Consider the following 16,332-nt stretch of genomic DNA (forward strand, 5'->3'; position numbering starts at 1 on the left):
TGAGTATCTCCACCAAATTTTCTAAGTTTTAATCTACACTGTGACTCTGGATTGGACAATCTCTTCAGTTCTTCATTTCATCTTCATGGAGACCTAAGTGGTTTAATTAACCTTTGGTAAGAGGGCAGAGCAGAGAGCAACTGAGGAGGCTAGACTTACAGGTTATCCGTACCAGTTTAATCCTCCCTCCACTGCAGAGGAATTACCTCAGCAGCACTGTAATGGGTGCCTGGAATGTATGGCAATGTGCACACACATTTAGAAGTAATAAAGACAAGAATATCTGCAGTGAAACTGCAACTCCACTGGAATAAACTTCAGTAAAAATCAATATTTAAACCCTAAGCACTTAATCCTGTTAATGATACAATCTCCGGCTTACTGTGCTTTACTTTTGGGAGATCTGTTCCTATTAAAGGAAAGACTATTTTGTTTCTCTATTTTTCTGAGGTTTGCAAAGCTGATATAAACACAAATCAAAATAAAAGTAATCTCTTAGGAGTTAAATTGAGTTTAAAATTTAACTTACCAAAGTCAATATCAAGTAATGCTGCATTGGCTCCTTCAACAAGGATCTTCTTTGGGGAGCCATGAAGAGCTTCATACATAAAATACACACCATCTCGAACCATGGGCCTTATTTTTTCAGCATATCCCTGCAAATTTGAGTAGAAATGTCAGCTTCCCCAGACAATAGCTGGAAGTAGGGAACACTGTGCTCACTTTTGAAACACGAAACATACAGATAACCCTAACACGCCAGCCTCAATAGCTGTGTTTTACCTGAAAAATACAACCATTAGCTTATATTCTATTGAAAACAAAATCAATGATTGATTCACATAAGAAAACATGACTTGTTATGGCATTAGAATGCCACAATTTCTGTACCATTTCTATTCACAGAGATGTTGTATACCTACCTCATTTTGTTGATAGTCTCTCTATAGTGTGTCTATAGTCTAGACACACTGAGAGTGGGACTTAGAAATAGCGCAAGCTCCGAAAGAAAAAAAAAAATCACTACCCATGAACATTAAAAAATATCTTTAAAGGTAGCGTGTCAGCTCTGAACAAGTACCAGACAAAACTTGGGAAAGGTAAGATATTTTTTTAGCATCCTCTTTTCTTACATATTCATCGAAGAACATGTTTTACCAGCAGCTCTTCTGAATTTATTTATGAAAAGCCATTTTTCTTGTAATACCAGCATCTTGAAACACAGCTTCCACAAACAATTCTTCAGTAAGCATGGAAGTCTCTCAGACAGACTAGATCAGTTATGGCTGGAGACTGCTAACTGCAAGTGTCACCCTGTGTCCTCTTGGCTACTTTAATACAACAGCTATTTTATGTCAAAAATGTTATAGGAGAATTAAATCGTCCACAAAATTTATTTTAATGCCCACAAGAAGAGAACATTCTATTAAGAAGCATAGCTACTGCTTATTGAAAGGTTTTATAATAATGAAGATATGCATTTTTCATTTAAATTAATTAATTAGTTTAATAAGTAGTAGTTCTGGTACACTTCATTTTTACTTTTTAAATTAAATATTACTGTTTTCTTCTATACTTTCCCTGAAACTGAACAAAAAGTACAACTGTTAAATCCTTACCTTTAGCTTTTTCAATTGTCCTTCTACATCTATTTCCAATGTGGGAAACATTGACTTGTATTGTTGTGCCAGATTTTTAAATCTGTAAAATATTGAAATCGTATCTATGAAGAACATACTTAATGTTGATAGAACCTTTGACAAGAACTCAGTTTATGTTATACACAGTATATACTGCGAGCTACAGGGAGAAAATACCCAGAACTTTGATACCTCAACCAGTGCATTTCCCAATGTACAAAATTACATTTTAAATTATGAGAAACTCTGTGAGGTGCAGGAAATATACACACACATTCTTTTCAGTTTTCTTCTCCTTCTAGACAATTTATATACACAATTCAGACACATATTTAAAAACGTCTCCTTAAAAGCAAATCTATCAGCCAAAATGTATCGCTCTTTAACATAATATTTAGAAATGGAAATAGCTGTACCTGGAAGAAAATTCATCAAAGTCAGAAAGGAGGTCACAAATTCGAAGGCCTGTTCGTGCAGCTTTGGAAGAATATGTTGGTCCAATCCCCTTCTTTGTTGTGCCAATACTAATAAAAATAAACCCCCCAAACATGTATAAATATATGCAAAAATATGCTTTATGCTAAGTAATTTTATTAAAGCTCTTCAATACACCATATACTGGGCAGGAGGTCTGAGACATAAAAAAATTACTAAAGTTCTATAATAGTAAATATATAGCAACTTTCATGGTTCAGTGGATTTGCATAAGTATTGGTAATATTCATGGTGTGCAGTAAAGCATTAAGCCTTGGGTCTGGCTGACACAAGCTTAGTTGAAACAATGTGCATATATACATATATTATACAGTAATAATGGTTACTATACTATCCTGTGGTACTACTACATCCCTTACCATAAACAATAGGAAACAAATGTCATTTTCACATTTTCACAGTTGCAGCACTGTCTATAGTTGTAAACAACAACCAGTTCTGTGAGTGATCAAACTGGTTTCCTATGGCTTTGGCATTATTCATACCACCTCTCTCCCTATGAACTGTTGCAGTCTTTACCCTGATGAGGATAAAAATGAAACTGTTTCCCTACCTGCATGCCTATTTTCATATGCATTTTAGAAATTTTGAGATCTCTATTTGTATGTTAAGTTTGGCTGAAATTGTCCAATGGGATCAAAAACTAATAGACTAACAGAGAGAAAAATACAGTGTGTTCACATAAACCTTTGTTCTTTCAGAAGCCAAAATAACGAGGTATGAATAGTTACATACTGTGCTAAAGTCCAAGATTAAAATTAAAATAGAAACTAATATCTCCATGAAGTAGAAGTGAATACGCAATAAACTATTACAAGTGTGGAACCTAATTGCGCCAACACTTCAGACCTGATTCAAAAGAGCATCACTAATCTGATATTAAACTGGATTGGAAGCATCATTTTAATGGAAATGAGCTTGGGGGATTTGGTAGGTATTTCAAAATGTCTCTGTATGTTGCAGAGAACTGGAAAACAGAAATAGGTACGAATTCATACCCTGCCTGTTCAGTAATACCTCAAAGTTTGTTCACTAACATAAGTAGGAGCAGAACGGAGTCACAGAACTAGTAACACCAGCAAAGCTCATTAGAGATACATTGCATTTCTGTTTTCCAAAATTACACCAATTTTTCAAATTTGCATAATTATTAATGAAATGAAGGTGCTGAAAATACTTACTTTTTTCCTTCTTGTGCTTGACGTTGCACTTCCTGGAGCCCATCTACGGCCTGGTGAAAGTCAAACACTGCAATGGAAAAACAAATGGACATAGTGCGAGACTAAAGGAGAAAAACATTCTTTAAATCAGAGACATCTATAATTTCAAGACAAAGTTCCTTTGTTATAATTGATAGTGCACAGGCCTCCTCATGTGAAAACAGAGCGAGTATTCCTTAAACATTGTGAAAACATGTAAAACATCACTCTTTAGTGGATACAAATACCATTATTATGCTTCAGATACACAACATACAAAGAAGCTGTACTAGATCAAATACATGACTGCTCTGTGGAGTAATAAGGTAGTTTAGTACCACGAGCTAAGCAGTCATTTTGATTTTTTTCCCCCTTCAATCATCACTTACCTATATGTGCTCTATCTGATATAATCAGTCTTTTCTCCCAGTCTTTTAAACCTGTCAGAAGATATAAAGGAAAGTAGGATTTCAGTTGTGCTGATTGGTCAAACTTTGAGATTTGCTTTTAGTTTTTCTATGTCTTTCTTCTAGTTTATATAGCTTCTTGTTAAGAAGACTGTAGACAAAATGGGTAAACCATAAGTGAATATCAAATAACAGCAATATTTTTGTTAATAAACTTTTCTCATTTTTTACTTTTTCAGCTTTCTCATTTTGATACGGACAAAGATACTCACCACTTCTTCCTAGCCCAGAATGCTGTGGCTTACACACACTTCTTATTTTAAGGAAAGATTCTTGTTTAACTCACTCTACGATAAATCACTTGAACTCCATTTGTGCCTCAGAAAATAAAGAATTTATATATATAGAATCATAAAAGAATTTAAGAAGTAAGGGACCTTAGAAGGTCATCTGGTCCAAAGCCTCGCTGAGAGCAGAGCCAACTGAGTTTATACTCGGGCACAGAAATGAGGACACAGAAACTCTGGATTAAATCATCTCAGTTTGAGGTCAAAGGCAGCTTTGCCACACACCTTAGGATTTTATTTTCTGTCTAATGTGGCATCTTATGCCATAAAACTCCCTGAAAACCCAGGAAAAGTTTGCTTTCAAAAATCTGTCTGAAAACTACAACACAATTCAACATTTTAAATACTGTCTTCCTCATTATTTAAAATCCAGAATGTTATTGCACTGAATATTTATGGTCAGAAACAAAGGCTTAAAAAACCCTTCAACGTGGCTGCCAATATAAGGAAAAGTTAAAAATTATTCAATACAAACCTTTCTTTTCATTCTTTTCAGCTTCTTCAAACAGGCCTGGTAAATGTATAACCACTCCATTACCTTCGGGAACATAAATGATTTATTTTAAAGCAAGAAATAAAATACACCTTCTTAGGATGTAAGGCATGCAAACACTTGCTGTCTGAAATTTTATTTCAAAAGTAAGACTAATCTTCTCACACTTCTCACAAAGTAATCTCGAGAACTTTTTGGATAAATCCTCATTTTGGGTAAGCAGCTACAAGCCTGCTAAAATCAGAAAAACAAAGAGCTTGCTTGTTTTAGATGTGAATGCCGGGCCTGCTCTGAAGCCAGCTGAGGTAAGCGGATTCTTGTCTTTGTTTGTGGTGGACTTTGTACCACGACTTCAGCCTCGATTGTTCACTGGTAAAAGCTCAAAGAAGTCCATGGCCTTACAACACTGACAAGCCTGTGTGACAATATTTAAATTTTCTTCAATATTCACGTATTTGTTTTAAACTCAGTTCAAACTAGTGCTGAAATACATTAGCAATGCCTTCTCCCTGCTTTTGAGCTACAATATGGAATCCACAAGCAATACAGAGCATTACTGACGAGGCGTGGAGGATTAGTGATGTAGTGGGCTGGAAACAGCTGCTGCTTCCTTCTTGAGAACATCAGAAATGCATGCAAGAGCCTGTCTGAGCCTAGTTTTAGGATAACTTAAGTTATAGTCTTTACTAACTGGCAAGGGAGTAAATCGGAAAGCAAAACGATACACCGTATTTTGCAGAGAGAAAAAAAATGTTTCATGTATTTCAATCATCCATTTGGAAATTATCAAATGAAACAAAACTGAAACTCCATGACTCACTAAAACTTACACTCATGTCTTGCACATTCTGTATACATCTTTTCTGTCAGAAAGAATCATCATTTTGGACAAGTAAAAGTCTTAAATTTGCCTGTCACTTAAATATGAGTTTAACGTCCAGTAAGCAATGCAAACTTTTTAGTGATGCCATCTACTTCGAATATCTCTACAGTGAAATATAACATCACCTTAAACAGCTGGTAATGTGAACTAAAAGGAGACTGGATGGTAACCTTCCAAGCGGAGCCCTGTATCTTAGGGTTTATTTCTGGAAAGTCAATAAAGACATGCCAGAGATAAATGATATTATTTATTTAGCCTAAGTGCCAGGTTTTGTGTCCTCAAAGAACAGCATATATATATTTCTGAAAGTATAAAAGGAGTGTACAAGTAGAGGGTGGGATCCAAACTTGTACCATAAAGCATAAGAAAGAGCAATGCGATAGAAAGAGGGGGTTCTTACTTACAGTTTTCTAGTAGCAGAAACTAAACTGACACTGAAAGCAGAATAACTCTTCATGTTAAAGCAACAGTGAAATAAAAGTCAAACAGCTGAAGCTAAAGCAAATCTGACTGTCACCTATATATTCTTCTTTGCTTGCTACTATAAAATATGGCTGCAGCTACACATCATGTAACGTTATTTTATTTAATAAGTTCCAAAATTGTCTTACCAATGAAAGAAATTGCCTTTGGATTAATGATGCCACTAGGAAATAGGTGAAAATCATATTCTTTCCCATCAACAACCACAGTATGGCCTGCGTTATTCCCACCCTGCAACAGAAAGAAACACCTGAAGATTAATGGTCTCATACCACCACTCTAAACTCTTAGCAGATGATTTGACATGATCATCTTTTTTTCTTTATACATTCATGTCTTAGGTCACTAATTTCTCCACCTTATGGTTTCTTCAGACACTGTAGTATTGTAAAAAGAGCTCAGACAGGACAATTACGGGGCTGACGGATTTCAGTAGGACCGTGTAGAATTACAAAGCAGAACGATACCACGGGGTCAAGCCAGGACTGGGGCAGAGCAATGCGGGAGCGGCGGCAGAAGCTAGAAGAGAACTGAAGCTTTCGGGGAACAAAACGGGATTGAACTACCACCCACAGAGTCCTGTCTCTGACCTGCCTACACAAGCCCATCCTTTTTGGGCATCTTCTGTGCATGGTCATTTCTTTTGAATGGAAGCTCTTCCTGCCTGCCCACCCACAAACAGCTACTGCTTCTCTAGGGGTCCAAGACAGAAGGCATATATAAAGTTGGGAGCACGTATAGTCTTTGCAACTCCACAGAATCTCCCTGTCAAGGGACGATCTTCCTAGTTACCACCACCACCACCACATTGTGGAGCAATTCATACCTTACACAACCATCTACCAGACCTGAGAATGGGAGATGGCGTTCTCCTCAAGAAACTGATTTTTCACGAACGGCTTCAAAAGAGAACGATGAGACAACACACAAACTTGGGAAGAGGCAAGTAAATGAAGGTCATGAGTTGACTTGAACCAAAAGAGTTTTAAAAATTAAAGGCCCAGTTTTCTCCACAAGCTTAATGTTTGTTGCTGTTCTGTCATGATGTAACTTTTTCTTCTATTGATAAGGTTGGGAAATCTGACTGCTTGTCTGCTCTGGTGCTACAGGCCTTCCAATTTCCAAAATGATTACAGATCTTCGTGGATTTGATATGAGGTCTGAATGATGTAGAAGTGTCTAGAATGAGGGCATCTACTGGAAAGGAGAACTGAGACTGTCACCAGTAATTTGCAAATAACAAAGAGTGTCGGCTGAATGAGTGGAGTTGTTACATGAAAACTTTGAGAAAGAACAGTCACTTACAAAAATTAATAATATAACACGTGTTCTTCCAGAGTTTTATTTACTCTTCATTTACTCATTTGCCTATTTGATTGCATGTAATATACAGGAAAATGGCAACTGACATTTCTTTCAAAATATGGATATATGCTGAAACCCAACATTAAGAAAGTAAAAGCTACAGGTTATAAAAAAAAAATCAAGTTTTTTTTAAGCAGTGGTATGGAGGAAAATATTAAGAAATATGCTTTTAAATATGACAAAAGTAATTCTTGTGTTTTGGAAGATCTGAGCTCAACAATGAAATGTAAAGAGATAACCTGTTAAGGGAGAGCTGAGTAGGAATTGTAACACAGAAACTGGTGCACACAAATATTTAATTTGATTTGGCAAACTGCTGGGTAGCTCATCCTTGGGCTGGAAAGGACTCCCAAGCATCTTGCTAATGCAGTTATAACTTGTCCGGAGAATCCTGAAGAAAGCAGGGCCATCCTGGGTATTCAACTTGCCTCCCAGATATAAGAAGCCAGTTGTAGGAACCTGGATCTAGTTAAAGGTACTGAACTATCTAACAGGCTAATAAATCATGTAAGAGACTCCTTTACATGATATTTAAGAGGTCTGAGACTGGATGGATTGCACTGGTTGAAACACTAGTTTATTTTATTATAGCAGTATCAGGCTTGAGAAAAAGGCTAGTAACTTCTGAGACAATCAGCTTTCCTCTTCTGCTTGCCTACAGACGATGACAAAATGGAAACTTTAAAAGAATGAACTCCATCATTTAACACCGGTTTAATCTCTACTACAAACAACTTTCACGTTTCCTGAGAAAATGGGGAACCAGGTTCCTTCAAAAGTATTTGTTATCACTAATACTATAGTTATATTCTGCTTTTCTTAATCAACATGAACAAATGAAATCAAGCTTGAGGACTCACAATCTGAGATAACAGCACTCCTAAATTATAGTCAGAAGTGTTTTCTTGTATCCTAAAAGTCTAGAAGGTGGGATATACCAGTATGAGAATGTTTATGAAAGGTAGTTTATGCTTTGGGAAATTTTCCTGAACAAGTGATACCCAGACAAATGCTCTCTTTCTTTAGCAAATGCTTGAAAAGGGACATTAATCAATCAGCTGTGAAAGCTGGCATACATAAAAAAAATGCTGAAGTACAGAAACATCAGCAGATACGATACAACCTTTAATTGCCAAAATCTCTGAATCCATTTTCAGTTCCTCTGGACAGACAATATAAATCAAGAATTCAGTGACAGACCTTATAAAACAGCACTTCCATAATTTAAAGCTAGTGCTGACAGCTCTGGAACTGGTTTTGTGCATTGCTCATGTTGGTCTGCATTTCCTAAACAAGTGTATTCTGAGTATATTTTTACAGCTCAATTAATTAAATTTTTACAATTATAATTAAAGTGGTAGCAGAACACTGAATTGCCCAGCAGACATGACCAAACTTGCAAAACATACTGCTGGTCTGATGAGACACTTTGTTTATTTTCTGGTCATCTCAGTAATTTCTCACATTCAGTTTCATAGATATTCTAACAGCATATTGGCAGTCTAATAGCTCAGATATTAAAGATACCTAGTCCTTTTCTAATTTACTTGAGTTCTGAAAGTCAATATAGGGTCTATATGAGCCACTTCTTTTTCTAATGAAGTGTAAGGGGAACCTAAAATCTTGTATGGGCTTAATCTGAAGATAACATGATTGAAAGTGCAGAGAACTACCCGCTACACTGCAACCACATAAGCTCCCTTCTTTTCCTCAAATGGTATTTCATTAAAGCGGTGTCAACACTAACACACCTAGTGACAGTATTCTCTGGGCCCTCAGGATGCTTCCACTTGGACCAAGAGACCTCTGGTGTCTCTGCTTGGCCCTTGCTTCAAGTGCAGCTCTGCATAATGAGCTTCCATTTAATATCCAGACCCAGCTCACAGAATCTCTGCTGTGCACCACTGATCTCACCTGAATTTTATTTGCCTTTCATCTGTAGAGTTGGTATCTGCCACCTTTTGTGCTTCTTCAAAAACTTCTCTAACAAAGGGAATGGTAAGGCAACAACTTCTGACAGATTAACCACCAGTGCCACGCTGGCATTATCTGCATTGCAAAATGATGGTACAACCAGAAATAACAATTAGCATTTACTTCCAAAATCTGGGAAGCCTGGGCACTCCCATTAAACTAGTCTGGTGTGGGAAGTTCTGTTCCCAGGAAGGAACCACTAGGGCAGCTGCTGAAGCTCCAAAAGGCTAAGAGCGCAACCGGGATGACAGCAGCATCTTGAACATTAGCATCCACTTCAACCTAAAACCTTCCTTACTGCTCCTGCAGTGATTCCAACATGTTCAGTAGCACTTGCGTCCCTCCTGTTAAGCCACTTTAATCTCTAGTGACTCTATTAAAACTGCAACAAATGCAGGAAACCTACCAGGTGCAGGTGATGGGAGCATCAATTACAGCAAACTGCAGGAATGAAGTGGCATTTGAGAACTAGAAAGTATTAAGCATGCCAAAGACAACAGGATAGGTATCTTACTATAGTAATAAAGAGACCTTAGTATCATTTAGGAAGCTCATCTTCAGAGAGCACACAAAAATCCTTCCTTTGAGGCACTGCCTAGGTACAGCAATACTTTCTGACTGTGCACCCATAACTGTTGTTCTTCATATCAGCTATATTAAAGTTTCAGAGCAGATAAATGCTTGTTTCTAACAGTATTTGGTAGGTGTTAAAGTTCTTCACATTTAAATCAGGCACCTAAGACAAAATAACTTTCACTGAAGTCATTCATAGCCTGCAGTGGAAAATTAGTATTCAGCCTTTTGAAAATACCTACACTGCTTAACATATCAGTTTTTATTAACTTCAAGAGTGCTAGAAGTTGAGGCTCTAGTAACAGTATTAAATATGTATAATTTCAATATATTTTGCCTAAGGAATGCTCTATTACCTTGTGGTGCTGCAAGCTATGCCTCCTTTCTTCTAAAATCCAGCAGACCACCAGCCATGTGGTTTAAATTCAACCACCTAAAATGCCTGTCATTCCAGGTTGGAAAACAGACTTTAAGTTAATAGAAAGAGCTGCAACATGTTGTTTTAAAGAGCTGAACAACAGGAAACATATCAGGCATTATTTTCAGAGGACACTAATCCTATATGTTGAGGTTGGGGGGGGGGGGTTGTGTTAATTATTTTTGAAGAATGTTTAAGTTGGACTCAGATAAAAATTGGATTTTTTTCTGGAATATTTTAGTCTATATTTTCAGACTTCTAATAATCAAAGTGTAAAGTTACATATTGTCCCAGTACCAGAATGAGCTAGAGGAACTTAAGCTACCTCATAAAATATCCTAATGTTTTTTTCAGCACATTAGTTTATCTAAAAAGATGCATTTCCAAGCTTTTTATGTGCTGATCTGCTTGTGATACTGGATTCTTGCACTGAAGTGACGTACTTTGATTACTATTCCATAGTATGTGAACAGAAGAACTGCATCAATACACTAAATTGAGAAGCTATTACATCTTACTAGCGTTAACAACTGTATGCTGGTATAAACACTATCTTTTAGGGAATTAATAATTATTATGAACAGGTTGGCAGAGGAGAACACATAGTCTTTACCTTTTTAGAACTTACAAAAAAGATGAAGAAACAAATCCACCTTCCAAAGTGCTCAGCCATTTAAAGGTTGGTGGTTTGTTTTGTATTGTTTTTAAAATAATCTCTTTATTCTCTGCAGTCGAAACATCCCAAGCTAGAAACAGAATTTCTATTCAGAGCAGCAGTGAGGCTGTTCAGTACCTGCAGCAGGAACTCCTTCCTCCCAGCTAGCCTTATGATACATGTTTGAATAGGAATGAAATGTGTCCTGATGCTCAGATGTGTTTCTGCCTGCTCTTGCCAGCCAGGTTGTGTGCAGGAGACTGCATTCTGCATATGTGGGAGGAGTGTTTCCAGATGGTCTGCTGGTTTCCACGGGTTAGCACATCTTTCAATAGCTCAGTGCTCCCCACAATGCCTAAACGTAACTTGATCAAGTAGATTGATATGAGAAATCATTAGAGCACATATAAAATGCCTTAAAACTTGATGATAGTTTCAAACTGTAACTAGAGGATGAACACAAAACAGGTATGCTTCTGAGGGGTCCCACAGTGATCTGTCCTCACCCTCTTCCAGTTAGCAACATTAATCAATGCAATGGGGAAAAACCAGAAACTTGTTATTGAAGATCTGCAGCCGACAAAACTATCATTTGAGAGGTTTAACAGCAGTACGCAGCAGTCTGAGCTCCTTAGCCAACTGGTGTATGCAGTGAATCTACAAAATGTCATGACTAGGTTTAGAATAAATTAATTAGAATCAAAAAGGTAGGCCAAACTTTGGATGGGAGATATCTGTGCTAGGAAGCATGTGGAGGTGTCTGAACAGTTTCAGTATTGGCCGATATGCCTAAAGTGAACCTTGCATATATAAATGGGAATATCAAGTAGGAGTAGAGAGATTGTATTACCTCCCCTTTTGGCAGTGGTGCAACTGCTTCTAGAATACTGTGTCCTTGGTGCTCGGACACAATTACAAGATGATCTCCTCTGGCATTATAATCTATGAATCGGAATACCAACTACAAACCAGCAGTTTTGGAAGTCTGCATTTGAAAACAAATGCTGATTCCTGTCTATCTCTTTTCATAGTAAGTGTCCCAGCTCTACTAATTCCATCCATTGATGAAGCAAAATATTGTCTGAAATTCAACGGCATCTGCAGGCCAAATACCTCTCATCATACTGTGAAACAGACTACAAAATACTTCAGTTTTCTTATCTGGATTCAGTAATTTTCTTCCATTTATAGGATTTCATATGTGATTCTGAATAAACAAGAAGGAGCACTGTTACATAAATTGTTTCTTCTTCCTCTTTAAAATTTAATTAACGATGGCTATTTCTAACTTACATTAGCAACTGCCTGGAACTAACCTGAATAAATGTAGCTAATAAGTGTTACCAGCATAACTGGCTTTGACATGAACTTTATAATTATATAAATCCATCGCCTTTCACGGTATTTCTCGTGATTTACACCATTGTGAATGAGTTTAGATCATCATTGGTTTAAAACAAAAATATCCAACACACAGACAAATGCAATGCATTAAGTACTTTGAACACTCAATCCCTTAGACACAATGTCACAAAATCACCTGTGTGTGAAAACTTTTGTCAGGTAACTGAAAGTGCTGTACATTCCGGTTGGGAGGTTGCTGCTCATTATAATTTCCTTTACTGGAAGTTTTTTCTTGCTAATTTTTCCAGTTAAACTATCACCTGATAGCACCCAACTCACTCCAACTCAGTTCCAAGAAGTGGGTCATAAGTTGTTTGGTTTTTTTTTTCAAACCCAAGCCATTTGAAAGAGCTGGGTTAGGGAATAATCAGAAGTATACTTAGACCAGAAGAGCTGAGGGAGCAGTGATTTTTAAAGCTACGGTAGTGACAAAGGGCTGGAGTGAGTTCCAAGTATTTATCTCCTGACATCAGTTTGCATCAAATCTAGTTTGCCTTGCTCTTCTTCCCAAAGAATATATTTGCAATAATGGTTTCAAGTATGAACAACTCTGCACAGAACTGCTATGTCTGATTCCTGCATCTGTTCAAGTGTGCTCCTGCTGTGTCCATTCTCACTGTCTCATAGAAGGAACAAAATCCACAGGATCCCACCTTCCCAAAGTAGTGATCTCTTCAAAAACTCCTGAATTCCCACAGAAGGAGACCTTCTAAAGCCTAAAGAGATAATTAGTACGATTATAAACACAAACACTCTTGAGAAGAACTGAGCGAAACTTTTGACCTTTTAAAGAAACATATAAAATTATTTCTAGCACAAGTATCAAAAACTGAAGCTTGTATCATATTTTGCACTAATGTAGTATTTTTCCTTTACTACAAATGAAAAATGACCCTAACTTATATGGATACCTTGGTCTTCCTAAGTACCTGAAAAATGCAACTGGAAAAGCCAGGTCTAATCCAACTCAGGTTTTAAACAGCAGTCATTGTAGGCAAACTCGATACTCTTAAACTGTAGTTATTTTCTCTCAAATTGGATTTAATGTTTTGTCAAACCACATAAAAACAATATACTACAACAGACCACTACAACAAAACACACATTTAACTCCAGCAGAAGATGTAAAAAAAGTAATGAATTCAAGGTATATTGATAGAAAATGCTAAAGTGGAAAAAGCATTCTGACTAATGTTAGCAGAATCCCAAAACAAAGGAAATCAAACATGAAAAACTTAGACATGTCTGCTCATCTTTAGTCCTCTCTTCTGAAGAGGTATAGTCACGTCCCTGTGGGAAGTAATATGATCCAAGGATATGAACATAACTTTTCTTATATCTGTAAACCAGTTAACAACAGCTAGTGAGTTACAACAGGAATGAAATAGAACAGATGTCATTTCAGCTTAATTTTCAGCTGCTTTCTTTTGATGCTTGTAGAGGATAATAAATTCATCAAGCTTTATAAAGGGGATTGAAAATTAAGCTTGCTTTCTTATGGAGATTTGGAAACTTTAAACCTGACCTTCTCATACAGTATTTATAATCCTGGTGGTCCTGACATGATCTCGCTGATGCCCAAAGGAGAGGCTAGTTTAAAATAGCAATGTCACCATGTTGTTCTAAAGCCTAAAATGATATAGTGTAGCATGTAAGTATGTATAACCAAAATGAAAAATAAAATTTGGATAAAATACCTTATAAGTGACAGATTGCTACAAAAAAAAAATCCAATTTTGAAAGAGTGGAATTCTTTATTGTAGCTAAGGAAACCACTCACACTTAATGAACCCTCTCCTTTGTCGAATAGCAAAATAAAACCTACTTGCTCTTTTGCAAGGAAACTTGCAAAAAAATTACTTAGAAAGAAATATGCCTGTATGAATGTACATGTATGTGCAAATGGGATTATCAACCTTCCCAAACATTAGAGAAATCAAAACCGACAGTCTTGCAGTCACTGCACACTCATGACTCCAAGGTCATCAATCTCTTCACTGAAGATCATCAAGCAGTAAATCATTAGGAGATTAAAGTCTTTACATACTACTTTATCTTGTAGGGAGAAATTATACCAAATATCAGGGTTAAATCTCACTTAAAGAAGAGCAACACATGATACATACACACAGAGAAAAATAGTAGCCATCAAGCCCCTGTAACTCCACGTAATCATCACATAAAACTGCCCTAATTTAATCCCCGTTGCAAACAGTTCCAGCAGCCCATGATCAATAGGGACAGTCACAACAACGTGTGGCTGCTTTGCCCTGCCATGTCAGCAGCAAAACAGAGGAACAAAGGAAACCACCCTGTCTCGCACCTAAACCACTGAGAAAAACTTCTCGTCTGGCATTTCTGCCACGTTTGGTTTTTATTATTCGATCACTTGCCCACAGTATATTCCTTTGCATTCTTCAGAGCACCATTTCTAACATATATGGTATTTACTTTGCATTCATCAAAACACTAGAACAAGGAAATAAGGAAACTGGCAATAATATGCAAGTTATTTGTATCATAAGCATTGGGCACACCCCTTCACCCTTTCCTAGGTTGTTCTTTAATGTCACAATGGTATCTCAAACCCAAAATGTTGCTAGGCTTTTCTTATTGGTTAGTCCCTCTCAATCTTATTTGTTAACATCCACCACATCAAGAAAACTTGCCACTCAATGTCCTTGGTGTATGACTTGGTTAAATCTCTTCGGTCCAAACGACTGCAAACTACTCAACCACAGAAGACCTTAACAGCAAGTTTTTCTGGTACCTTTTTCAACCTCCTCAGCTTTTCTTCAGTATTAACATCAACTATAATTTTTGTCCATCTGTCTCAAAAGATCAGATGATCCCTTTTTAAAACCAAAGCAATTCTTAATTTGAAAGCATACTGACTTGGGAAGAGGAAATGTTTTTAAAAGTTATTCGATATTTAGTGAAAAATAAAAGCACATTAATATGAGAAACTTAAGGAATCTAATAACAGCTCTTCTTATTGCAGTCACATTCTTACAATTTGGTGTTGTTTCCTCAATGCCAGTTCTTAAGGGAACACTGCTAACATCAGGCAGACTGTTTCCAGACTTCCAGAAGGCAGAAGTGTCACAGATCTGACACATCCAGCACTGCATTGGGCAACACTGTAACAGCAGTGCCAAATGAAGGCTTGAAAAATCTTAAAAACTGTCTTGGACTAGTCCCTTCTGCTGAATCATTGTCACAGGTTTCAGTGTGAAGTGAAGACATGCATTTATGCCGCAACTGTTTTCCCAATCTGTTCAGTAACCAAGATCAAACCCACTGCAGGTAATGATTATTATCACAGGGGCTCTACTAATTTACTAGCAATATTTTTTGTATCCTTCACACTCAGCTTTTGGAAAAATCTTTTTCTCTTTCCTCCCCTTCAAATTTTTTATCAAATTGTTTATGGGGCATTTTCCTATAGTGCTTTTGGATGTTTCGTTGAAAAACAATTTATTGCACAAGAAAACTTCATCAGGAAAGGCAGAATTGTTTACACTTCATTACAATAGGAATTCCTAGACATTCTTGGCACACACCTAAATTATAAAAGAGGAAGCGTTTCATGAGTAATTTACCATTATTGGCAAAGATGCATGGTAATTCTCCTGCCATATATGACAATACACGCTATTTCCTTTTCCATTCATACCCATACAGAACTGTTCAGTAAACATGTTCAGTGAAAAGTTATTATTACAAGTGTACCTTACGTGGTCTTTGCTTAAGGAAACAGCTAGAACTGTATAACCACCAGCTGCCCCCAGGTAACTGTGAACTTACTACAGCAGTTCTATGTATGACTTTTTAGGAACAGATCTAAAAGTGGTGCCTCTGGAGGTACATCACCTCGGCAGTTGTGACAGTTGACTATTTGTTTGATCATGCTCCAAAGCAGATCTGAGAAATTATCTAATTAAAAACCAGGTAGATAAAACCAGTCACAAGATCTAGTTTTGAAGGCAGCCACAC

General features: G+C 36.9%; 1 protein-coding gene across 1 annotated transcript in view; it reads right to left on the reverse strand.

Annotated features, from left to right (window-relative positions):
• Positions 1 to 16,332, reverse strand: part of ADSS1 (adenylosuccinate synthase 1) — a 31,038-nt gene that overhangs the window by 10,345 nt on the left and 4,361 nt on the right. Inside the window, exons 2-8 of the mRNA XM_069783318.1 lie at positions 6,076 to 6,178; positions 4,564 to 4,626; positions 3,724 to 3,774; positions 3,317 to 3,383; positions 2,057 to 2,164; positions 1,620 to 1,701; positions 530 to 656 (exon numbers count right to left, since the gene is read on the reverse strand). Coding sequence (XP_069639419.1) covers positions 530 to 656; positions 1,620 to 1,701; positions 2,057 to 2,164; positions 3,317 to 3,383; positions 3,724 to 3,774; positions 4,564 to 4,626; positions 6,076 to 6,178 — 601 coding nt within the window. The remainder of the gene's footprint in view (positions 1 to 529; positions 657 to 1,619; positions 1,702 to 2,056; positions 2,165 to 3,316; positions 3,384 to 3,723; positions 3,775 to 4,563; positions 4,627 to 6,075; positions 6,179 to 16,332) is intronic.

This window comes from Haliaeetus albicilla, chromosome 5 (assembly GCF_947461875.1).
Source record: "Haliaeetus albicilla chromosome 5, bHalAlb1.1, whole genome shotgun sequence".
In the NCBI taxonomy this organism is placed as follows: Eukaryota; Metazoa; Chordata; class Aves; order Accipitriformes; family Accipitridae; genus Haliaeetus; species Haliaeetus albicilla.